Raw genomic sequence first — 22,622 nt, forward strand, 5'->3', positions numbered from 1 at the left:
GCAAGTTCTTTGTTGTCTACTAGATGTCCAATAGTGGATAGTTGATCCCTAAGCTCAATGATCCTCAAGAAATAGGATGTAACTGTCTCTCCTTTATTCATCTTTATATGGTGTAGTTGATTCTTCAAGGTGAGAGCCCTGCTAGTGTTGTTGATTTCATAAATGTTAGCTAGGGCTTTGAACATCTAAAAGGCCGTCTCATATTTAGAAATAACTGGCACAATGTGGTCTCTCACTAAATCCACAATTATCTTAAGAGCCTTCTCACTGTCCTTGCTCCACTGAATTTTCTCCGTATCATCAAAGGGTTCAGGAATTTCACTTTTGACATGGGAGTCAATTTTATTTTCTTTCAAAACAAGCATGATCTTGAATTTCCAAGATACAAAATTTGATGCTCCATCTAGTCGATCTTCAAACCTAACTCCGGTTGCCATTAGGATTATAGGAATGTGATCTACTAAGAGCTGGGTGAATGTCTATATGATCGTTACAGAATTTAATTTGATCTTCCTTAACTTAGCTCTGATACCATGTTAAGTTTAATTTAATTATGTGATCAAGAGGCTAGAACAGATGAAAGGTATAGTCTGGAATTTACTTCGAACTGCAGTAGTGCGAATGAAGGAAGCACAACACTTATCAATTTCTGTATTGTCCTCCTCCCCATTGGATGCATGTTATATATCTAAGTGAATGAGAGGGTACGTAGAGAAGAGATATGTCTTCCCACGTGGGAAGACACATCTCTTCCTACATACCACTCATAATATCACCACACATTAACAAAACAAATTATTTGCTTGGCTGATCACGATTTATGATAAATCGTTTGATCTCAGCCCGATGACAAGAAGAGGTGTGACTGGTGGCAAACACCCTAATCCGATATTTATTTATAGTTCATTGTTAACGTATATACTACTATGTTAACATATAATTAATTCATGTATCGGAAATGGTACGACCGACGTTACAAGAATTAACAACTTGCCAAGAGTATTTAAGGGCTTTCATCATCCTTGGCTGATCAAGATTTGGGTTTTCGTTCATATCTTGATAAGGACAAATACGGGTTTTCATCCTCGAATCCGTTAATGAACTTTTGGAGGGGTTTTGTCCTCCTTATTTGCAAGCCACTTCGTTAAATTCAAGAATGATTGATTGCTTCCTTGCTGGATTGAATGATTGATGGATGGATGATTATTTAATTGGTTGATTCCTTTCTTCCTTTTATACCTTTAATCCTTCAATAGTCATAACTCTTCATTTCATGCCTTTTGACCATTCATTAAGCACAATTAAATTTCAACCATATATAATATTTTACTTAAATTTTTTATATTTTAAGTTATTATTATTTATTATTAAATCCCATTTCAAAAAGGGGACATTACACAACAAGAGAGGGCTGTAGCAGAAGCATGAGGTGTTGATCCTAAGGAGGATTTATTATCTTTAAATTCAAGGGTGGAGCAGCAACCCACAATGAGGACTAAGACCCCAACAATCACAAGGATTAGGATGTAAACTGTAGAAGAATTTAAAGAAACTTATACATTGCTGTTAACTTGGATAAAATAGTAATTTTCTAGGTTGCCGAATTGGGTACAGGAATGGTAATGGGTATGTGGGTACGAAACGCTGGTACTGCAGAAATTGTGTTGGGGGTTGGGTACGTTTTCAATATGTTCATACAAAAATAAAATATATATATGAATATAACATCCACACGATTCTCTCTTGATCTCTGTGCAGTCATTCCTCTAACATCAACAAGATCAGAAGAACTAAATACTGGAACATTAAATCTACCAGCACAAGTATCCAAGTAAAAGCTTTAAAACATAATTTATAGCCTAAGTCACAAGGTTCGAATTCGAGTTCATGTTCAGCAACAATAAAATTCAGATGAAGTTCGACAAAGGTAAAAATTTCGCCTTATATGAATTCAATTTTTTAAAATATAAAAATATATTCACAAAATGATGAAAATAGTTTAAAATCGATAAATAGATTTAGATTTGTTCATACAAAAACATATAAAATTAGTGTTAAATTAAAAATTAATTTAATATCACATAAATAATAGACAAATTCACCATAAAAAAAAATTTATAATTTATAAATTAAATAATATTGAATTTTAAATATATATAATATTATATTTGTTAATTACAAATATTAAAATTTACATATACTATTTTGGACATATATAATATTATATTAATAAATCAGAAATATTTAACTTTAAATACAATTATTTCAAAATTTAATTTTAACAAGGTTACCAAGAGACGGGGGTACTTGGAGACGCCAAAAACTAGTACCGGTACTGGTACGACTAATTTTCAAAAATAGGAGACGGGTACTTGAAGATGCCAATTTTTTTAATAAATAATATTTAATAATTTCCAAAACACATCATGACAGAGAACTTTGAAAACAAGAATAGTGATAAAGTTTAACATTTACTTTAAAATTGAACAAAAATTGAAATTAAATTTGCTTATATTGTTGATAGTTACCATAGCCAGTCTAGATTGTTTGGTGAAAGTAAGGTAACATAAATGTTGAGCACACTCAATATTGTCGGCTAAATAGTAAAGGCAATTTCTCTTTAGACTATTACAATGATAAGAAATCAGTCCTCTCAAAAAGTCTACACTACCAATAGATCCGATCACTACAACTTTGCATGGATTTTTGTCATCCTGTGAAATAGTTTCCTTATTAGTCATTTCCCTATGACTTTGCTTTGTTGTGAGTTTATCTTATTTGTTTTCTTTTTTTTTTTGCCTTTTTTCTGCATTTTGCCCAAAGTTTTCTTGGTGATGTCAATTTTTAGTCGGGAGACTTTGGAGACGGCAAGAGACGGCAGCCAAAGGCACCTTATGCGTCAAGAAGTTTCGGGAGAAGTATCCGGTCTCTGGTACCGGTACGGGTCTCCAGGGGTAGGAGACGAGTCTCCTGGTAACTATGAATTTTAATAAATTCATAATCTAATAATAATAATAAAACTATCGCTTAATATATAGTTTGAAGCTATGTCAAGAGTGAAACTTTCAAATCACTCACTCAGTTTGGATCTTTGTAGAATCCTTTGCTGCCGTATTCCGAATCATTTAAGTATCCCTAGGAATGTCTGCTGCAGAATATCTGAATGCTATTCGATGCAAAATTGAAGACATAATTATTGCAAACTTAGGCAGAACCCTAAAATGGAAAAAGATTATTTCAAACTCAGGCGGAACCCTAAAACAGGGAAAAAATCCTTTTGAACTCTTAAGAAGCAGGAAAAAACACCTGCAGGAAATATTTTCCTGAAATATATTTTATTAAAAATGCTATGCCTTTTAATCTGTACGAATTCAAAGCGAATTTCAACGATTTTTTGGCAGTTTTCTGATGTTCACCAAATTTCGAATTTCATGGGCAAAATTCAACGAATAATGTGACTTAGTTTATAGCTATCTTGTAATATCCCTTGTTGATTATGGCCTTAAAATGTTGAAGATAGGCTCAAGGAATGTTGTCAAACAGTTGTCCTACAACCCTTAAACTTGTTGTTACCAAAAAACTGATTGCTTTCTTGATGTTTTTGACCCAAGCTATAATATCAAACGGTTCACATACAACATTAGGCTTGCTGTTCTGAGTTTCAGACTGATAACCTTGCGTGTTATTGACACAGAAAAGGCTTTGCATAACTTTGCTTGTTATTGACACCAATACACATGGAATGTATTTGCAAAAGATTTCATTGATATCTAACATTACAAGCTCAATGCAAAATGACTCTTTGATATTCCCAATGCATATATGAATTTCAAATGACCAATGTGCATTAATGGCCAGGAGACATTTCTTCAAACATTTGGCATACAGCTGATATCATTATACTAATAAAGACCTGCAACTTATTACATTAAACATGCGATCATATATGACTCCCAAACTGACTCCTTATTGGAAGCAATTCTTTAGACAAACTCAGAATTGAATTATACATATATGTCTGCTCAAATCGTATCACCTACAGCAGCACTGCTAACCCCAAATTGACATGAAAACAATTATAAGAACCTGGTTACAGTATTGCTCCAAGGAGTAGCTGAAGAAGCAAGCAATATCCGGAAGATGGAGACCTCCTTAAGCCAAAATCGTGCCCTATCCAAAATCGCCCCTGTTCCAATCTGTCTCGGACTTCCTTAAAATAATTGACAGCTGCTACAATCTCCCTTTCACACCAAAATCCATCGGTCTGCCATTAGGATGAGAGCACTCAAGTCTGGAAGTAATCTCGATGCTTTCAATGGGGTCTATGATCAAAATCGTGGTATTTCTCAGGCTGTGGCAAATCTGAAAAATGACTGATATTATACTCAGAATTTAGATAATGCAATCAGCTCTTGGTGATTAATTATTGGAGGCACAAACTTCATCAAGTATCATCTCCCTCCCTCTTTGTATCAAGCGCTGCAAACACCATGAAGAATCGATGCCAAAGTATGATGCAATGTACAAAATCGTGGCCCTTATAAGCTGATTTTGAATGACTGGAAATGTCTGATAAATAAACCAGATTGATCAAGATGGATATTCAGCTCTCTAGCAAAAACCCTCCAAATTATTGTCTCAATTCAAATCACCAAATCTGCAAATAAATTTGGCCCTTGGCCACAAAATTTAGCCCAAGTTGAACTCCTGAGGTAGAGCTCACAACCAGCGATAATTCGGGAGATCTTTCACAACCTCAAAATTGCATTACAAATTGAGAGTTTCCATTCCCAATGGCTGAAGATTAACTGCAGAAACCCTTGGCTCCACAAGCTATCAAATAAAGGTGGTGTCAAAACATTTGATGCCAAAACAATGAGCCTCATCCCCTATTTATTCTTTTTCTCACACGGATCGGCCCCTTCTAGAAGATTCTCTTTTAATAAAATAATATTTAATTGCATCTTAAAATAATATTTAATTGCACTTTAGATAATATTAAAATATCATTATAATATAAAGTGCAATTGACTTCATACGTGACACCATATGTGAGAATACATTATCTCACCAAAAATCATATAAAAATGAAATGTGAAGTCACAAGCAACTGCCCAAGCGCCCCTCTTATCAACACCTTGGCCTATGAGGGTCAAGCAATAGGCCAAACCCTTCTGCGGACTGATCCTCATGAAAATGGGGACATTACATATCTTCCACCTATAATTATTCTACCATTCATAACATTACCTAAATACATCTCTGCCATCTAAAACTATGCATTACTGCTAACAAGGATGACAATATACAACATCACTTGTAGGATTTCATGAAAAAACATCCATGAAGAATATGACAACAAATGCTTTCGATTTTTCAAAATGCAGCATTTAAATGGCATTATCTTACCCAAAGTTTTAAAACTCAGACTCGGCAAACCAAAAATTTGGACTCGTACTCGGACTCGTGAAAAACTCGCGGAAGACTCGGCAAAAAAAAACCGTAGTTTTACCAAAAAAACATAAAGAAATTAATGCATTTAGAGAACATAAGAGCCATAATTGAAACATTACACATGTCATATAATCTACAAACACGCAATATTTGAAATTTCATCATTCATACTCATAGTTTCAACTCTAAAATGTATAATAGCATCATAAGTTTATAAATGTTTACAAAATTACATATAATGATATGTCCAACTCCAAATGTGAAAAACAACAATGAACAAACTAAAGAGAAGACTACATCTTCCTCTTTGTATTTCTCCTAAAATAGCTCAATTTTTCTGTTTTTATCTTCTTTCCTCTCCTCCTTCAAACCCTACAAACCTGTTATAACCAAGCAAAAATGCCAAATGAGGGGAAAAAATTAAAAAAAACTGAGTTTTATTGATTAAATGGCGTGTTTTCTGGGCTACGCGAGTCCATATGAAAGACTCACGAGTCTGAGCAAACGACTCGCACGAGCCCTTGCAAAAGACTCGACTCCTTGGCGAGTCGATCATGGCTCCCATGGACTCACGAGTCCGTGGCAAATCACGAGTCTTTAAGCTATGATCTTACCCCACCTTTAAGGCTTTGAGTATTTCAGCCAGCCTCCTCTCAGCAGCTTTAGACAGGAGCAATTTTCCAATTGCCTCAATTTGGTTCTGGTGCTGCTGAAAGTGTTGAACTAAGTACAGAAGACACTCTTTTGTTGTTGAATGCATTCCTTTCCATGCTAAACAATAAAAAGGAGTGTCTGGTGTATTAGGACAAAACTGCCAGCTGACCCTGCTAAGTAGTAGTTACCTAAAATGCTCCAACAAGAGAGTATCCAGATGAATATGCCACAGACAGACAACTCAACCAAAGAATTCAGTTGAAGCTTGCTCATTTCTCCAGAAACAGATCCATGGCAGGATTTAGATAACATTTATTAATATATTATATAGTATATAGCCAGCTATCAATTTATGCAAGGTTCACCTGAAATTACTCATGTCCTTGATTAATTGATTAATGGAAGGTTTCATTTGAGGTTGATCAATGATCCTTACGGTATCCAGGAGGAAATTTCATTATTAAATGAGATCATTTCAGCAGGTTCCAAGAGCCAAAATCATTCCCATTACTCAGTAGCACAAAACTGCTGGTTTTGTTCAAGTGGTGATTTTGAAACCACCAAATTCACATGTGGCAGTTTCATGATTGATGCAGTGAAAATGAAACCGTCAGCAGCTGAAAAGGGGCAGTTTCGTCCCAACACAACAATCAAGAAGATAAACTTTCTAGTCAACGCTATCTCTTCAAATTCTATCCTAGCAGACTCTCTAACACACAATTACAGCATAGTTTGCATATTCGGCAAGTAGCTGAGTAATTGCCATTTTATTGGCTCCATGAGTTTTAGTGAGGTTTACTCACCAAACTTTTTTGCAGACGTTTTTATTTAAAACTTTCTGAGTTTTTGGCAAGTACTCACCAAGACTCACCAAAAAATTGGCAAGTTTTAAAAAAAAAAGTCATGGTGCCAATATGTAAAAATTTAGGGAAAAAACAGGGGTTAGAATTTAGACACTAAAAAGCTCTGTTTTGTTTGGCTTTATAAGCATTTTTTTGGCCCTTTAAAAAATTATGAAAATGGGGTGCAGTTGCAGCATGAAGGTCTTCATTTGGGCTTGGTGATGGGGGCTCCACCCCTCAACCCCCACCACCCTCATTTGAAATATTTTATAGCTATATTTTGCATTATAATTTATATTTAAAAAAAAAATTCAAAAACCTAAGTGCTTTTTAAGGTGCTGAGTTTTCCTGAGTATTTTATGAGTCAAATAAAAAAATGCCTTCCTGAGTACTCTCCAAGAATGAGTTTGCGAACTACAATTTAGAGTCTTCCCGCATGCTACAAGAAGATATTGAAGACCCAAAGGCCAAGATTGGGGGAGGAAAAATCAAATTGTTGTAGCAACAAGGTGAAGAATAAGCTAAAAGTGTTGATATAGAATTGCAAAAACTGATATACTGTATCTTTGCTTGTTTATTTAAACCATATTCTCCAAGTAGAAGATCATCTGCCACCATGATCTGGCTAACAGGCTTTTCTCCCTTATTGGGGTTTCCCAGGATAAATATTCCATCTTTGTCTTTATTCCTATCCTCCATTTGTGTTTACAACAGCACTTTAGTTCTTGAGAGATTGGGAATAGATGAAAATTTTCAATTTACACCATCCTTTAGTAACACCAAGTACCACAGTAATTTTGAATGTTTGGTTAATGATTTCTACTTGAAATTAGAGGAAATTATAGATCAATCTACCTCAATCATTAATGACACTTAGTTGAGGTAAACAATTGGCCATTGATTGACATTAGATTTATTATTCAATTTTATTAATGTTGAATATTCAAGATGGTTATGCTTGGGTCAGATGGACAAATAAAAGCAGGCAGGAATCCCAAATTACTGATGCCTCACAAGAATGAGCATCAAGGAATAACTATCAGACACAGTTTGTTGATTGTCTTTCGCCAGCCTAGACCTATTGCATTGAATTATTGTGGTTGTGAGCAGGTACTATTGTAATCAAGAGTTGTTGCCTTGTGCCTTGCCACTCTGTAGAAATTACATACCTTTAAGTTTTCAGACAGTTTGTTGATCTCTTCTCTTGCAGCAGCTAACTCACCAAAAACTCGATCCTGCCAATGATAACATGCAAAGATTACCTAATCATTCTTGACACATTTATCTGTAAATTGACCAAAATAAATTAGAAGTGACTTGAAAATCAGATAATAAATCTACCTTTACTTCACTCTCTGCATAGTATTGCCCAAGAACAGTCTGAAGATTCTGAACTTCAACATTTTTTGATTCTAGAGCACTGACACAAACCTCAAATTTTTGCCTTAAGTCACTGATAATTTCATTTGCCTTCCGCAATTCATCACTATTGCTCATTTTAATTTCATCCTGACTTGCAATTGCATGTGCAAGAGATCTCTCCAATTGCATTATGCGAGCATTTCTACCATCTACTAGCCTCTGAAGATCTGCTATGCGTTCACTATCTTCATCCATTTTCTCTGAATCTTCTAACTCCTAACAAAATGCATCATCCAGGATATAACTTACACTGAAAATGCAGATATATTTCTTGAAACAAATTACACCTCTTCTGACATTAGTAACTACAGTTACTACATGGTAAATTGGAAAGACAAAAGTTACAACATTTCCTGATCTATTCCCACCATATTCAGTTGCAAAAAAGAAGAAATTGCCTTATTTCTAATTTCTAAGTTACACAATATTTTAGCTTTCTAGCAGTCAGGAGTTTGCATTAGTCTGAACTCTTACCTACCCCACTCATGCTTTTAGTAATTCCCATTAGACAAGCAAAATTAGATGTTCCAAGGCAATCATGTAAACTTTGTTGGAATGAAAAGTTAAATGAACCTAAAACCAACAATCAGAAACACTGTATCTTATTTAGATTGTGGATGTAACACATTAATGACAAATAAAAGCAATACTTGCTCACTGGTAAAATGTTTCATTCATGAAGAGATGTGAATAAATTACCTTATCCAAGAGATGTTGCTTGAGTCTGGCCAAATCACGCAATGCTTTGTCCCTTTCATTGCAAACCTCCTTCAAATTACGTTCAAACTCTAATTTCTGCAACCTATTAGCTTCTTCCAGGCTTCCCAGATTTTCAAGTGATAGTTGAACCTGCTTTATATGCAAGCATCAAATGATGTTAAATGCATGCCAAAAAAATTTCAAAAGATTTAAATTGGGTAGAAATTTGTTAAGAAAATGTCTAGCAATATCAAATCACTCCAATTAATGGTATACTTAAGGGGTTCCATGATATCAGGATAGACCACCAACCACACATATGCAATAGAGTAACAAACCAACTAGTAAGTGCAGCAATCACCAACTTCAAGTGTAAGCATATTCATGTACACTCACATCTTCACCAACTTCTATAACATATTCATAATCTAGTGGACTTAATGAAGAACACTGCCAATTAATACAAATATGAGTAAAACTTACAATTCAATCTTATACACTAAAGCCCCTAATGGTCACCGCCTATGTCCTAGAATTAATCTGTCTGTTCCTAACCACTTCCATTTTCATTCCCCAATTCCCTTCTCCAAGCATTTCTTATAACAACATCATGTGTTCAATACCTCAATCACAATACACTCCTTTTTATTTCCTAATTCCCACTTTTGGATCAGAGTTATCTTGCCTTACCCATCCCCTTTTTCCACTAACCCCTCTTATTGTATCTTTCCATAAGATTTTACCGTTGCATTCTCCTACACTAATCCGCACTACACTGAATTCTCATATCCTGTCCCCTCCCAGAATTCCTGAACCCTATTTAACAAAACACCTAGCATATTTTCCACATCTCATTGAATCCAAAATAGCCACTAATATTGCAAGGAAAATTGTGTATGTACTAAGTCAACTCCTCCAGCCACCTATCATACCCAACACTCCTTCGACAGCTAGCTCACACATCAGGATTGAGTGATAAAGTTTACACAAAAGACAAGCTATTTAATTCCCCAAAGTTCAATTTTAATAACACAATAAAAAAACTTCAACACACAAATCTCGCTAAGATTTTAGTTGCATTAATAAATAGCTAATTAAACTGATTACAGACTTAAGTATTAACTGTAATATCTATAAAAGCACATACTTCTCATACAACAATGAACGATTACAAAAGCATATACTTCTCCCACAACAATGAATGGAAGCAAGTCAATGAAGAAAGCAATGAGATCTTTATTGCAAAGTCAGTGGCTAGCACCATTAAAAACACCCTCAACATATAGTGGTTCTCTTTATCTCCTCCCATCAACTCATCGTTCCACTTTTCAAGCTCTAATGCACAAAGCCATCTTGGCAGCCTCATATAACTCCACAAATCTTAAAAACTGATTTGTAGGTGTCTTCTAAATCTAGCACAGTCAAATGAAGGACAGACCACTGAATGGCAGCTCAATCTGTCTGCCACACAAATTCATTGAGGTGCAGAAAATAACACTTTAAATAGAAGCAAGTCCTTGTACAAATCCAAGGGTATTCATCTTAAAAAGGGATTGAAAGTGTACAACAATGAGAAGAAAATAAAAAAATTCCCTCCACACAGCAGGCAAAACGGCAACCAACAATGAAAGTAGAACAAGATTGTGAACACCAGATTCATCCTATCAGTAAAAAAGATTAAACCAAGCTCAGCAGTGCCAACGGTAGATTTAACCTCCACTGGTGTCAACAAAATAATTATTTTAACCCCAGTAATTCCACACCTCAAAAGCTAACCCATTTCATGGAAAATACAATGGCTAATAATAATAGAGGTAAGATATTTCATTACCAAAATCAATCTAGGCCCCAAGCTTCTGCACATTTAGCTACTGGGCTAACCTTGTTCTCAAAGGAGGAAGAATCCCCCCTTCTGTTCCTCCAACTTTTCCAAGTTTGGAGTGAACCCCCCTCATCTTAGCATTCACATACAACCTCATCTTGCCTCCCCTACACTCATGAGTTTTCATCTCCAGTTCATTCCCATGTTCCTCAGTGTTTCACTATGACAAATCCCTACTGCCACGAATATTTTAACACCCCACTCCTTCAAGATGTTAACACCATCTTCCTGCCTAGCATGAATAGCAATTTCCAACAATCTCTTTTGGCCACCATTCAAAAGATGTGTCAAAGGTCTCAAAGCCTGTAAAAGATCATTGAAGAACACGGAATATACAACCCCTATTCGGAGACTTCTTTGTACTGTCATGAAACAAATAATAAAATTAGATGCAATGAGGCAGGGGGTTGATAAACTCAAAAAAGTCGTGGTTCAACATGAGAAATTCTTGAAGGTTGCAAAAAGATGGCTTCTCCCAGAATCTGCAACAAGACAAATTGTGGGAATGATTAAGGACCATGCTGGAGAGATCCCCCTTGAAAACCATCTAGCAACTCTAGTAAAAAGCTCGGCAGATGCCAACATCAGAGGAAATTAGTCAAGAACTCTAATGAAGCCTCAAGCGTTTTTTCCAGTGGCTTGCCAGATCAGCAAATTTATGAAGGTAAGTGGCATTTACCCTCCCACAAGTTATATTTAATCATCCCTACTAAATGCTGTTCAAAATTGCAATGTATTTGTCAAACAAAACCAACTGATATTTTGATGTCTTCACAGATTAAAACAATATACTGCAAAAATATTTTGATAATTTTCCTTTATAGACCTGAATAATACTACTTGCTTATATCTACTGGTCTCCTAGCACGTAACCATTGTAATGCTTGCCAGTTCGCAAAAATCTAAAGCTCCTCATTTGACTCTGATCTTCCATTTTGTTAATGGTAACTCATTGTAATCCCTTTCTCTTCAACAAATTATAAACTTTTACCATTACATGTTTCAATGTGTTGAGAATTCTCAAGTTTCTTGTATATTGCTCTGTCAAGCTGAATTCTTCAAGACTTCCATAATTATTCCTTTTATGGCTATCTATCCTGTGATATATCTATAAATGGAGACAGATAATAGACCAATGAAAAATGGATTTACTGCATTTCACTAAATCAGTCAAATTGGGACCTACGAAGCCCTAAATTGATGTTGTATCAATATTTTGGATTGGCGACAAAAATACTTTTACCTTGAATTAATGTCTAATATTGGAATTGCTGTGCCATTTGAATAGAGGTTACAGGCCTTCAGCAGATTTAATATCATGTAAATGTTTTGTAACCAGTGAGAGTTCAGCCTATTGCCAAGCAGTCATATCTGCTAACATATTTAATGCTAACAAATATTGGTTTCAACAAAAAGATGCCAAGACATCCAATTACATGCAATTGATTTTTTTGTGAGGGTTAAAAACTACTAAATCAGAAGTTGACAACCTTGAGACAAAAATAAAGGAAAGCAAACGTAAATGGTGAAACCCTTGCAACAATATACAAGTACAAATAGCCATGTGAGGGCAGGTACCCCAAAAAAAGGAAAAATGCAGGAGGCCAAAGCTTAAGCTTAAGGTCAGTAACTGGAAACTAGTGTTATCAAATGTCTATGTCAATGCCTGAAGAAGAAGAACTGAAGAAGCAATATCAATAGTAAAAGAAAAACCAGAAACATCATCATACAACGCCGCAAAAGGACCATTGCAGGAACTCCAAATTTTCATTGGAGAATTCTCTGTGATAAGGTGACAAGGTTGGACAATCCTGGAAGGAAGCAATGTAGTTCCTCTAGAATCTCTTCAAAAACCCAAGGCAAACAAATGTCTAGAGATAGAGAGGAAATGGTGATGTGTGCCTGTCTTCAGCTACCATTACAGACGGTAAATTGAGTAACACGGAAGAGAGCAGATAGAAATCAGCATAGGATCTCATCATGCTCGCATGCAATAAAATTAAATAATGCTTAGAGTTTCTTGTGATCTAGTAAAAATGAATTGAAAGAAAAACAATAATACCTATATCAATGAGAAGACTGATAAGTATCTACTACCAACAATCAGCTGCATCTTTTATGCCCCAGAAGTGAGTATAATACCTGATTTCCATCTCTGAGTTGTTTATCAGATGTAGTATGTGAAGAATCGCCTTGTTTGGTATGGATAAATTGTTGTTTCTGGCCTTTCAGGACATTAATTAGACTATCCTTCTCTGTCTACAATACATAAAACCGGTTAGATCAGAGAGATGCAAAGCACATGTATAAACAGCACTTCAAAGAAAACTTTCTTTCTTAGGCATTGAAACACAATGATTTGGTATTCTTATAGGAATATAATACAATGAAATCAGTTGTTCATCCATACAACAAGAGGTTATAAACTATAACTCCTACAATTCCCACCTGATTGAGGTTTGGGACAGCTAGAATGACCTCCAAATTTAAAGGTGCAGTAAAAGGGTCCAAAAGTCTCCCAAGAATATAGGATTAAATATCTAAAAACATAAAATAGAGCAATAAAATATATCACAAAAGGCATATGACTATTAAATGAATGAATGAGTGTTAATGACGTCCATGAGACAATCGGTCTATGGGACTAGAAGTATCATTGTTGACAATTTTCAAGTTCCTTTCAGTGTCAATTCTTCTATTGTGGATCTTGATCAAGAAACCAGAGGTTTTGTGAAGCCTTGCCTCCTCAAATAACTCACTTAGACTGCTCACCTTCAAATTGCTTTCATATTGTGTACAAATGTCCTCATACGCTGCACAATCAAACATGAAGTGCCATTCGTGTTCCACCATCCCTTTATTGCAGAAAAGACAAATTCTTTCATACCACTCTTCCTTAGGGACTGCCAATCTACCTGTCTCACATCTGAGATGATGAGAACTGGTTCTCAGTTGTGCAACTAGAAGACTGACCTTTCCCTTAATTACCACCCTTAGGTAGTCTTTTTCATCATGTTCCTTCAAGGAGTTGAACTCTTTAATATAGTATGCTTTTTTTCAACCAATTTGTTTTGTCCAAATGGTAATTCTAAATTTTTCAAAACACATACTTTTTTATCTCTTCATTATTGTTGGGGCAATCTTGCAACTTGATGCCCCACTTGCTATTCTGCCTCATCCAAGTCTTCTTCCTTCTTTTTAATTCCTTCTCAACAACAAATTTGGGCCAGTGTTGCTTGTCCATGTTTTTAACTTTTTTTAAATAACTTAGCAAATGGATTATTGTTGAGGCCTCCATTGGGAACATTCCCGCTTCCGCCAGAAGAATCTCATAGGGGACGGCTGACTTGACCTTGAGGCTGCTAATGATAGTATGCTTTACAATTCTTTCTAACTGTCTCCACTTGTGGTTTGACAAGCTACTCCCCCAAATATCACAACCATAAAGGACAAATGGCATAACCAACAAACCAAAAAGGGTTTTCTTGGTTTTCCAATCCCATAAATAGTCTGATAACAAGTACACTAAATATCAATTTATACAAATGAAATACAAATTAGAAAATTAAATCTAGGTTGCCGGTTCGGGTTCGGGCCAGTTTGGGTTCGAAGAACCGGTACGCTGGTACGACAAAATTTTGAAAAGGGGTTTGGGTTCATTAATACAAAAACATGTACAAAACCAACATAAACTTGTAATCATAGCATCATGATCATACCATAACAGCATCATATACATCAAGTTTAATATCAAAATGATAAAATATTCAAGTATCATTGTTTCAACTTTCAACAATTTAAAGTTTGATCATCAAATGGATTCTCTAATTCATCATCATCATTCTCCTCCTCCTCATCATTGACATTGACATTAGATGAATCAATGCCAATGCCAATTACACTTGCACTTGCACTTTAAGTTTGCTCGCTATCTGAGTCATCAAATGCAACAAGCTGTGAAGTGAAATCATCCAAATCAGTATGTTTTGGCTCCATATCCTACATCTTCATTTCCCCTTGCTTGTAGTCATGTTGCTTGTGTGAAATGAGCCAAGTTAATGTTTTAAAACTCACTTTTAGGGTCATATTTTAATTGTTTATGTGGTGGAATTCAAAACAAAAAAAAATTGCAAAAAAAAAAATCCATTTTTGGGCTGTCAGACCCCTGGGTTCGACCTGGGTCCTCTTGGGTTCGATCTGGTTCAAACCAGGCCTGTGAATCACGAACCCTGTCCGAACCACAGGCAAACCGGACCCGAACTCTGAACCAGGACCGGACCGGACCAGTACCAAGGGTCTAGGGGGCTGAACCCGGTAACTTAGAATTAAATGGATCATTGATTATCTTCAGGCTTCATGCTGAAGATCAAAATACAACGATGCATCCATAATCCATGATGGATAAAGAAAACCAAAGGAAATCAATCCCAATATGCTCCTAAGATGTGTCAAACAAAATGAGCTCAAATGGTAAATCGTTAGGGATTTCATGGTAGAGACCATATTCAAATCCCAAAAGACATGTTACATGCTTAAGTCACCAAATGTTGAAAGTTTAATTGGATAAATCACCACATCCAATTCTGCATATAGCACACCCCAATGAACAAAGCCAAGCACAAAAACCTAGGTGAACATGACACAAGAGATACACCTCAGTTGTGGCATCTGAACCAAAGTGTTGGTGATTTGAGCTATAGACCCAAATCCCTAAGGAATGATAATCATCCACGAGCCAAGGTTGTCAAACCTAGGAAGATCACCACAAACCTCTATTCAAGTTGGGTAACATAGTACCAAATGCTGAGGTGGGTAAGATGTCCTTCAATTCCGTCTCTACAAGACCAAGGGGAGGTTTCCCTGAAGTGCTAGAATAGATTTCACCAAAGAAGCAGAATACTTACCTTGACACAAACCATACCCACTTGCATAGTGCACCCCTGTTCTGGTTGTCACTTCATGCCTATGTGCTGATTTGGGGAATGCAGGGTTAAGCACCTAAACAAATCAGATAATCTACCATACAAGTGTCTGAGAATGTGTTTTGTGATAACCCCTTTTGTGTTGTTATATACACTAAAACATGGCAATAGAACACACAAACTTGTAAAACTGAAAAGATGTTTACATTGTTGTATTTAGTGTGTTGAAGATGATGAGGGAGAGAGCCAGAGAGAGCCAGTAACATACTGGTGCCTTTATCCAATGGGCAACAAAGTCGCTAAATTTGTACAAACATGTAATAACTAAAACCAAGGTGATGCATTAATCAACACACAACAAAAGACTAAGTTTGCTAAAATGCACAAGCTAGCTGACTCTACACATACATTTAAAAAAACCCACAGAGAATTGTAAAATATTAAATGAATCTACTTAGTAATCCATAAACATACCCATATTATATTGAGAAGACACCTTACAAAGGCTTTGTTAAGGATTTCATAGTCTTTTGGCTAACCAACTAAACAGCACACATCTAGAAATGCAGAACATACACATAGAGACACTTATTGAAGGTTGATTTTGGCATTAAACATTTGATCTTCAAAGGTTACAGATATTATTACAAATTTGGGATAAACCCAGATCATTACAATACAAAAATGGCTACACCCAAAGTTAGAAATTGAAACCCTAGGGCTTCCTTTGTATATCTTTCTTTTGTTGACTCTATAACTGCTCCTCTTCTTTGTCAAAAAATGTTATCCTCTGATGTCTTTCAAAACAAGGTCGCCAAAGCAGATATACTCATGACAAGGAGGCCTACAGAATGTTAGAAGACCATACTGCACAAGTAAACCCTAGCCATGACCTCCTCCAATGCCTAGCTGACAAGTGTCCTCTACAAACATGATCTGATCAACTGAAAATGTGAAAGAACATTCCAGTGACCTACATCATACATTCACATTAATGATTTGTGGGTTTGATTGTAAGAATGAGTGAAAATGCCCACAAAATCTACTAAAATCACGTCATAGAAGTGTTGCATACAATAAATGAAGTGTGGGCACCTTTTTCACTTTGGAATCATTTTCAAAATGCATTTAAAATCTGTTAAGGAGCTTCATGGATCAAAATTTGGTAGTTGCAGTATTAATGGCATTGCAGAGGGAGTGATTCCTTCATTCTGACCGACTACGAAAAATGGACATGTCCTAGCATCCTCAAAATTTCCACAATAAATCCTTGTCCCCTTTTTACGTTCTAAATCAGGACGTTGCAAAAAAATGGCCATTGTCAAGATATGTGGAAACTCGTCTAAGGATAGGATGTGCAAAAAACAAACCACCATTGAGTCACACGATGAATATATAAGGAACATGTTATGACCAGGCATCCTTGAAAAGTCTGCAACATCACTTTGTCCGCTATCACTGTGAAACTTCTTGCAAGTAATTGGCACTCATTGGGATATGCGAGACATTGGCATTCATGTGAATATGTCTCGATGACTCTAAAACTTTTGCAACATCTAGTATGCCTAGAAACCTCCACCTTCAACTTTAATGTTAGTCGTTGGGTAGGAACTTGGAACTGTCAAAGATTCCAATGCTTTTGGAAACCACTGTAAGCTATGACAAACACTTGTTTCTTTTCCTTTACTTTCTTGCCTTTCACTTGTGGCTTTTGCAAGACTTGAACCTCCATTTGAATCACACCAACTCGCTTTAAAATGGTTCACTAGCATATCCCTACAAAATCTAGAAGCAGACCCAAAACCCTCAAGCGAATGGCAGTAGGCCAAAACCCCACAAGTGCATAACTTAGTCAATTTTCATTCAATTTTCCACAAATTTGAAAAACGGATACACTTTTAAAAGTTTTACATAGTGGAAGGCTCAAAAATTTGCCACACTTAGCCAATTTTAGTTTTGCATTTGGGTACATTGGCTTCAAGGAATGGACACAATGACAAAAGACAAACCCTATGTATGACAAATCCATGTAGATTTTCCCAAATCTGCTATAAGAAATGGGAAACGAGAAGGGGACAAACACAAGGCAAAGAACAAACCAAAACAAAATAGAGAAAAATGATACACAAAAAATGGGGTGCCAACACAAAGGGCACCACATTAGGGAAATTTACCAATGAAAAAATGCTCTAAATATTTGAAATATGGCTACTCTTATTGATGCCCACCCTCCCCAAGATCAATTACCACTCCAAGAATAGCTATTACATAGGTTATCTTTTCCTCTTGTTCAATCATTAAAAAGCTTTAAACTTTTATTAGGGTCTATGAGGTTTGAGCTAGAGAGGGAAGAGAGGGCATATAATTTATTTTACTTTTTTTCTGTTTATTCAAGGGGATTCGAGGGCACAAAACCAAACACCCTTTGACAACTATTTCCTGGACAAATTGTCCTAGAATCCCTAGGATACTATAAGGAAACTTTGATTCCAATAGAAGGGAATGTCTCATCAACATTCATCCAATGTTCCCACCATCATTCTCTTGGTTTCCAATATCTCAATTCCCCAATCCTTGAAATGGCAAGGGTATAGGGACATGGGTCCATTTCCCAATTATTAGGAATGCCTACTTGGGTTCTATGTAAATTGTATTGCATTTATATGTCATTTCATTGTGTAACATTGTTACGAATTCAAATATTTTAAAGTTGTGGAATAGGGTCTTGCGATCTAAGACTTGGCCCTTAAGAAATTTCTTAACACAAACCAACCTCTCTTAATCCATCTCTTTAGCTTATTATTCCGTAAGTCATCCATTTTTTAACAATATGTTTCTAATCATCATGTAATCAATCTCATCCATGATGGAGTTGTGTTCACCATGCCTCCATTCAATTGCCTACATTAAGGTGTATGTTTCCCAACTAGATCCCAAATTAAAAAAATTGGTGCCTTGTGGGCCTCGTGGTGCTCTTTTGGTGAAATGTAAATGTACAATGACCTTAGGAAGGTCCAATTTGAGCAATTTTGACTTCAAACCTTCAAAAGATCTCTTAAACTTGCATTTTCATTTGTTCCTATTTATTGACCATTGGATTCCCTTATCTTCACTTACACCTTTTTGGCATTTTTCCTTGAAGCATCCAAACCCCACATCTCCTAATCTCAAACCACGCATCTCCTAATCTTAAACACCTCCTTGTGTAACTTCCAAAGCTCAAATTTCCTTTGAATACTATTGGTTAGCTTGTTGGTTATATCCTAATATTTCATGTGTTGCTCCTACTTTAAGCTTTCTTATCAAATGTCAATCAGCCATGGACCTTGCTTTGCAAACTCCTTCATTGTTTTTTTACTTTTGGGTGTGTATGGGTTTGTTGGGACTATATTTGGCCCCATTTATAACCAATCTATGAAGATTTAGATGGGTTTCCCCAAGTCAAAATTGCGTGGGTCGTTCACTTTTTTCCTCATTTACTTATATTATGCTGAAAGTGCCGAATATCCACAGAATGTTTAAGTGTCTAACTAGTTGGTTGAAAATGTTCAAGTTTGTGCTCAATGTCAGGGTTGTCAGTGTTTCCCTTTTAGGCATGCTTCCTTGCTTACTCCTCTTGATACATTGAACTATCCTACCCCACCATGTCATCCCCCTTAAGTTCGTTTGCCTTTACTCTATAGAGCCTTTTAGATCCTTCCATCCCCAAAATATTCTTCCACCTAAACCTCACTCTTGCCTATGTCAAAAATTGTCTAACTATTTTGGACTTCAAACTTGCATGTGTTCCCATCCAACTCCAACTTCTCCATGGAAAACCAGAATTTTGATCTCATTTGGGGTGGATTTTTGGACCATACTTAACAAGGTAGGTCCTCCCTTTTGTTCGCTCCAAACTCCAAACTTCACCAATTCCCTTTGTAAAAGCATGTTGGGTCAAGATTTCAGACTTCCTTTGTCCCCTGTATACATTTCCTTTACCCCCTAAAAGCCCACAATTCCATTGTTCCCTCACAAAGACGATTCAGAGTTAGCCATCAAGCTTTCTTTTGTTCCCAAGACCTGTCACAAGGTAACCCGAACCCTAGTTTTCCGCCATTCTCTTCCTTCATCAAAGTTAAACCCTTGAATTCCTCTTCCCCTCATGCCTTGGTATGACTCCTTTCCCACCCCCAATCCCCAATATTCTCCATTGCTCATCCTTTTCAGACTTCCACATTCAAACTTCCCTCCTCCATCATCCCACAATGATATGAAGCATCTATCATCCCTGACCTTTGAAGTTCGAAACTCCTACGCTTTTTCACAACAACTTCTACCTACCCCACAAACAATCCAACAAACCATTGATGCAGCCAGTAAGGATCTACAACTAGCAAAAGTTACTAATAAGCATCTAGAAATCATTTTTTATTCAAAAGGGTGTAGATTTCATGAGAAAACAAATGGCATGGTCTATGCCCTAATTCATTATTGCAACGAAGGTTTCACAACCCTATGTCTACATGCCATCACTAGGTGGTGTCCTTAACAAATTTTATGGACTCCTATGGACCATACCATTCCAAATCTTGAGGCACCGTTAATGCAATGTTATTTTGTAGATTTGTTATGTGTTCCTCGTTTCTTGTGCCATTTTCACATGATTTCAATTGCAAATCACCATGTGTGAATGGCTATGTATAGAGGATGATTGATTTTTGTGTCTCTTCACCATTTTCATCTTTACAAGGCTCCCTTGTGTGAGTTAGGTGCCTAAACAATGGGTCTACATATGCTAAGGAGTTTGACATTTAAAGCGATGGTTGTTGAAACAATTTTGGCTCTAGTTTGTCACCAACTCTCGCGAGGGGTTCAAATGTTGAAATTGTTGTAACTATAAACGAAAAGCTAAGCTTTGTAACAACATAGAAAGGTTTCCATATGTACATTTCTTCTATGACGAATGTATCCATGCTTGTTTGCAGCAATTCAAGGAAATACACTAATCGCTGTTAGATATTTTCCTCTACCACATTTGGTAGCATGAATGTATTTAAGGTATTGTGCATGTCTGACAACACTTAACGTATTATATATGTTTGTAAAGACCATTCTCTTAATACATATGAGTTGCAATTCCAATCATGGATTATTAAGCGTTTTATTCATTAAAATGTAATATTTGGTTTCCATGTGCAAATCTTATTCCATTGATGTTGTGTTCGGTTCTCCTTTTCCTCTTTTCTATTGTGACTATATCGCCCAATGAATTAAGCACCAACCTTTATTGGTTTATGATATTACATTTTTTAATCTAAGCAATATTCATCTTCTAGCTAGATGTAGGTTTAGATAGGATTAGCATGGTCAGAGTTCATTATTATAAACCAAGAATATATTCTGAGTGAACCAAAATTGTAAACATCTGGGAACTTAAATATCCATACCTGCATCCAGTCATTGTGAAAGAGATGACAAATGAACCAGCCTTAAGGGATTTTAACTGTTGATATTTATACGTACATGTACAAGGTGTGTGCTCAGCTATATAGAGGTTAATACATCTTGTTTTACTTGATCTAGTGACAAAATTTGGGATCAAGTATGCAACTCGGTTTAGTTGTTATCATTTTTGGTTGCCCAATTTGTTTGATTTCAATACTTGCTAAAGTATACCCCTAGGAACATCCTCTTGAGTATAAGTTGAGCTCAAAGCATGAGAGAGATAGCCCACTATCAAAGTTCACCTCTAATCATCCTAAGCCTATTAATGATCCTCTTTTTCACTTCTTGATGACAAACCCTGACCTTGAAGATGGATAAAAGATCTAGGATTTAGGAGTGATTTGATTTTAACTTTTGGTGATAAAACCCTTTTTCTTGGCTTTAGTGTTCATTAGTCCAAGTGTTGTTGCCTACTTCAGTCATCCACCTTCTTGTTGACCATTAAGCTAAATGAATCCTAAGGCCCATCCTATCAACCTATCTTTTTAATTCTTTTTCATCAAATGCCTACTACAATACCACCCATGTTAGGTGTAGAGCCCTAAAGGAAAAAATGTCCCAACACCATGATGTCACCTTCATCCCATATTGGTCTAATGTCCTTTTCAGGCATTTTGAACTTGGATCTCCAAATACTAGCTCTAAACCAAGGCCTTCATATTTACTGCCAAGATTGTCATTTCCTTGAGAAATGTGTATGTCACATCTGATTAATCATTACACAAGTTCATAAATAGTCATGTCCCCTTTTTTGATAAGTTCCTATATTGTTCCATAATCCCAATTCCCATTTCCCGTCAACTAAGGGAAATGATTTTGCAATTTTTAAGTAATTTATGCTTTTTATGCTTTCATTAAGCAACCACTTAAAGTGCTCTTATAAAAAAAATGGCTAGAGTGGAGGAGGTCTTTGCAATAAAGCATAATCATAAAGTGGGCACCTAGAGTGGGGGCTTTGTGATTAAACCATTTTTTTAATTTGTTTCTCCTATGTGGCATTGGAAGAGGCACTTAGGAATTTGAAAAGGGTTTTTTTTTTGGAGGGAAAGTTGGCGCCTAAAGGTCTACATAACCAAGTCTTTTGACCCATGGATGTATGCTTGTTTATTGTTTCATTCCCTCAAATAGTTTAGACATCCTATTCATCTATAATGGAGATTGACAAAAAAAAACCTCCTAATTTCCATCACTAAATTAGTGGATTGAAACCTCTAATTTATAGTTGGGCAACCTCATTCAGAAGTTTCATTGCATTTTCAT

At 36.0% G+C, this 22,622-nt stretch overlaps 1 protein-coding gene across 6 annotated transcripts in view; it reads right to left on the bottom strand.

Annotated features, from left to right (window-relative positions):
* The window catches only part of LOC131063469 (golgin candidate 4), a 100,382-nt gene that overhangs the window by 22,691 nt on the left and 55,069 nt on the right, over positions 1-22,622 (bottom strand). For 4 of the 6 annotated variants that reach the window (XM_057997281.2, XM_057997278.2, XM_057997277.2 and 1 more), the window contains exons 9-12: positions 13,096-13,212; positions 9,072-9,224; positions 8,292-8,588; positions 8,120-8,185 (exon numbers count right to left, since the gene is read on the bottom strand). In XM_057997281.2, the coding sequence (XP_057853264.1) occupies positions 8,120-8,185; positions 8,292-8,588; positions 9,072-9,224; positions 13,096-13,212 (633 nt within the window). The remainder of the gene's footprint in view (positions 1-8,119; positions 8,186-8,291; positions 8,589-9,071; positions 9,225-13,095; positions 13,213-22,622) is intronic. The other 2 variants (XM_057997279.2, XM_057997280.2) reach the window with 2 other exon arrangements.

This window comes from Cryptomeria japonica, chromosome 7, assembly GCF_030272615.1.
Source record: "Cryptomeria japonica chromosome 7, Sugi_1.0, whole genome shotgun sequence".
Classification (NCBI taxonomy): domain Eukaryota; kingdom Viridiplantae; phylum Streptophyta; class Pinopsida; order Cupressales; family Cupressaceae; genus Cryptomeria; species Cryptomeria japonica.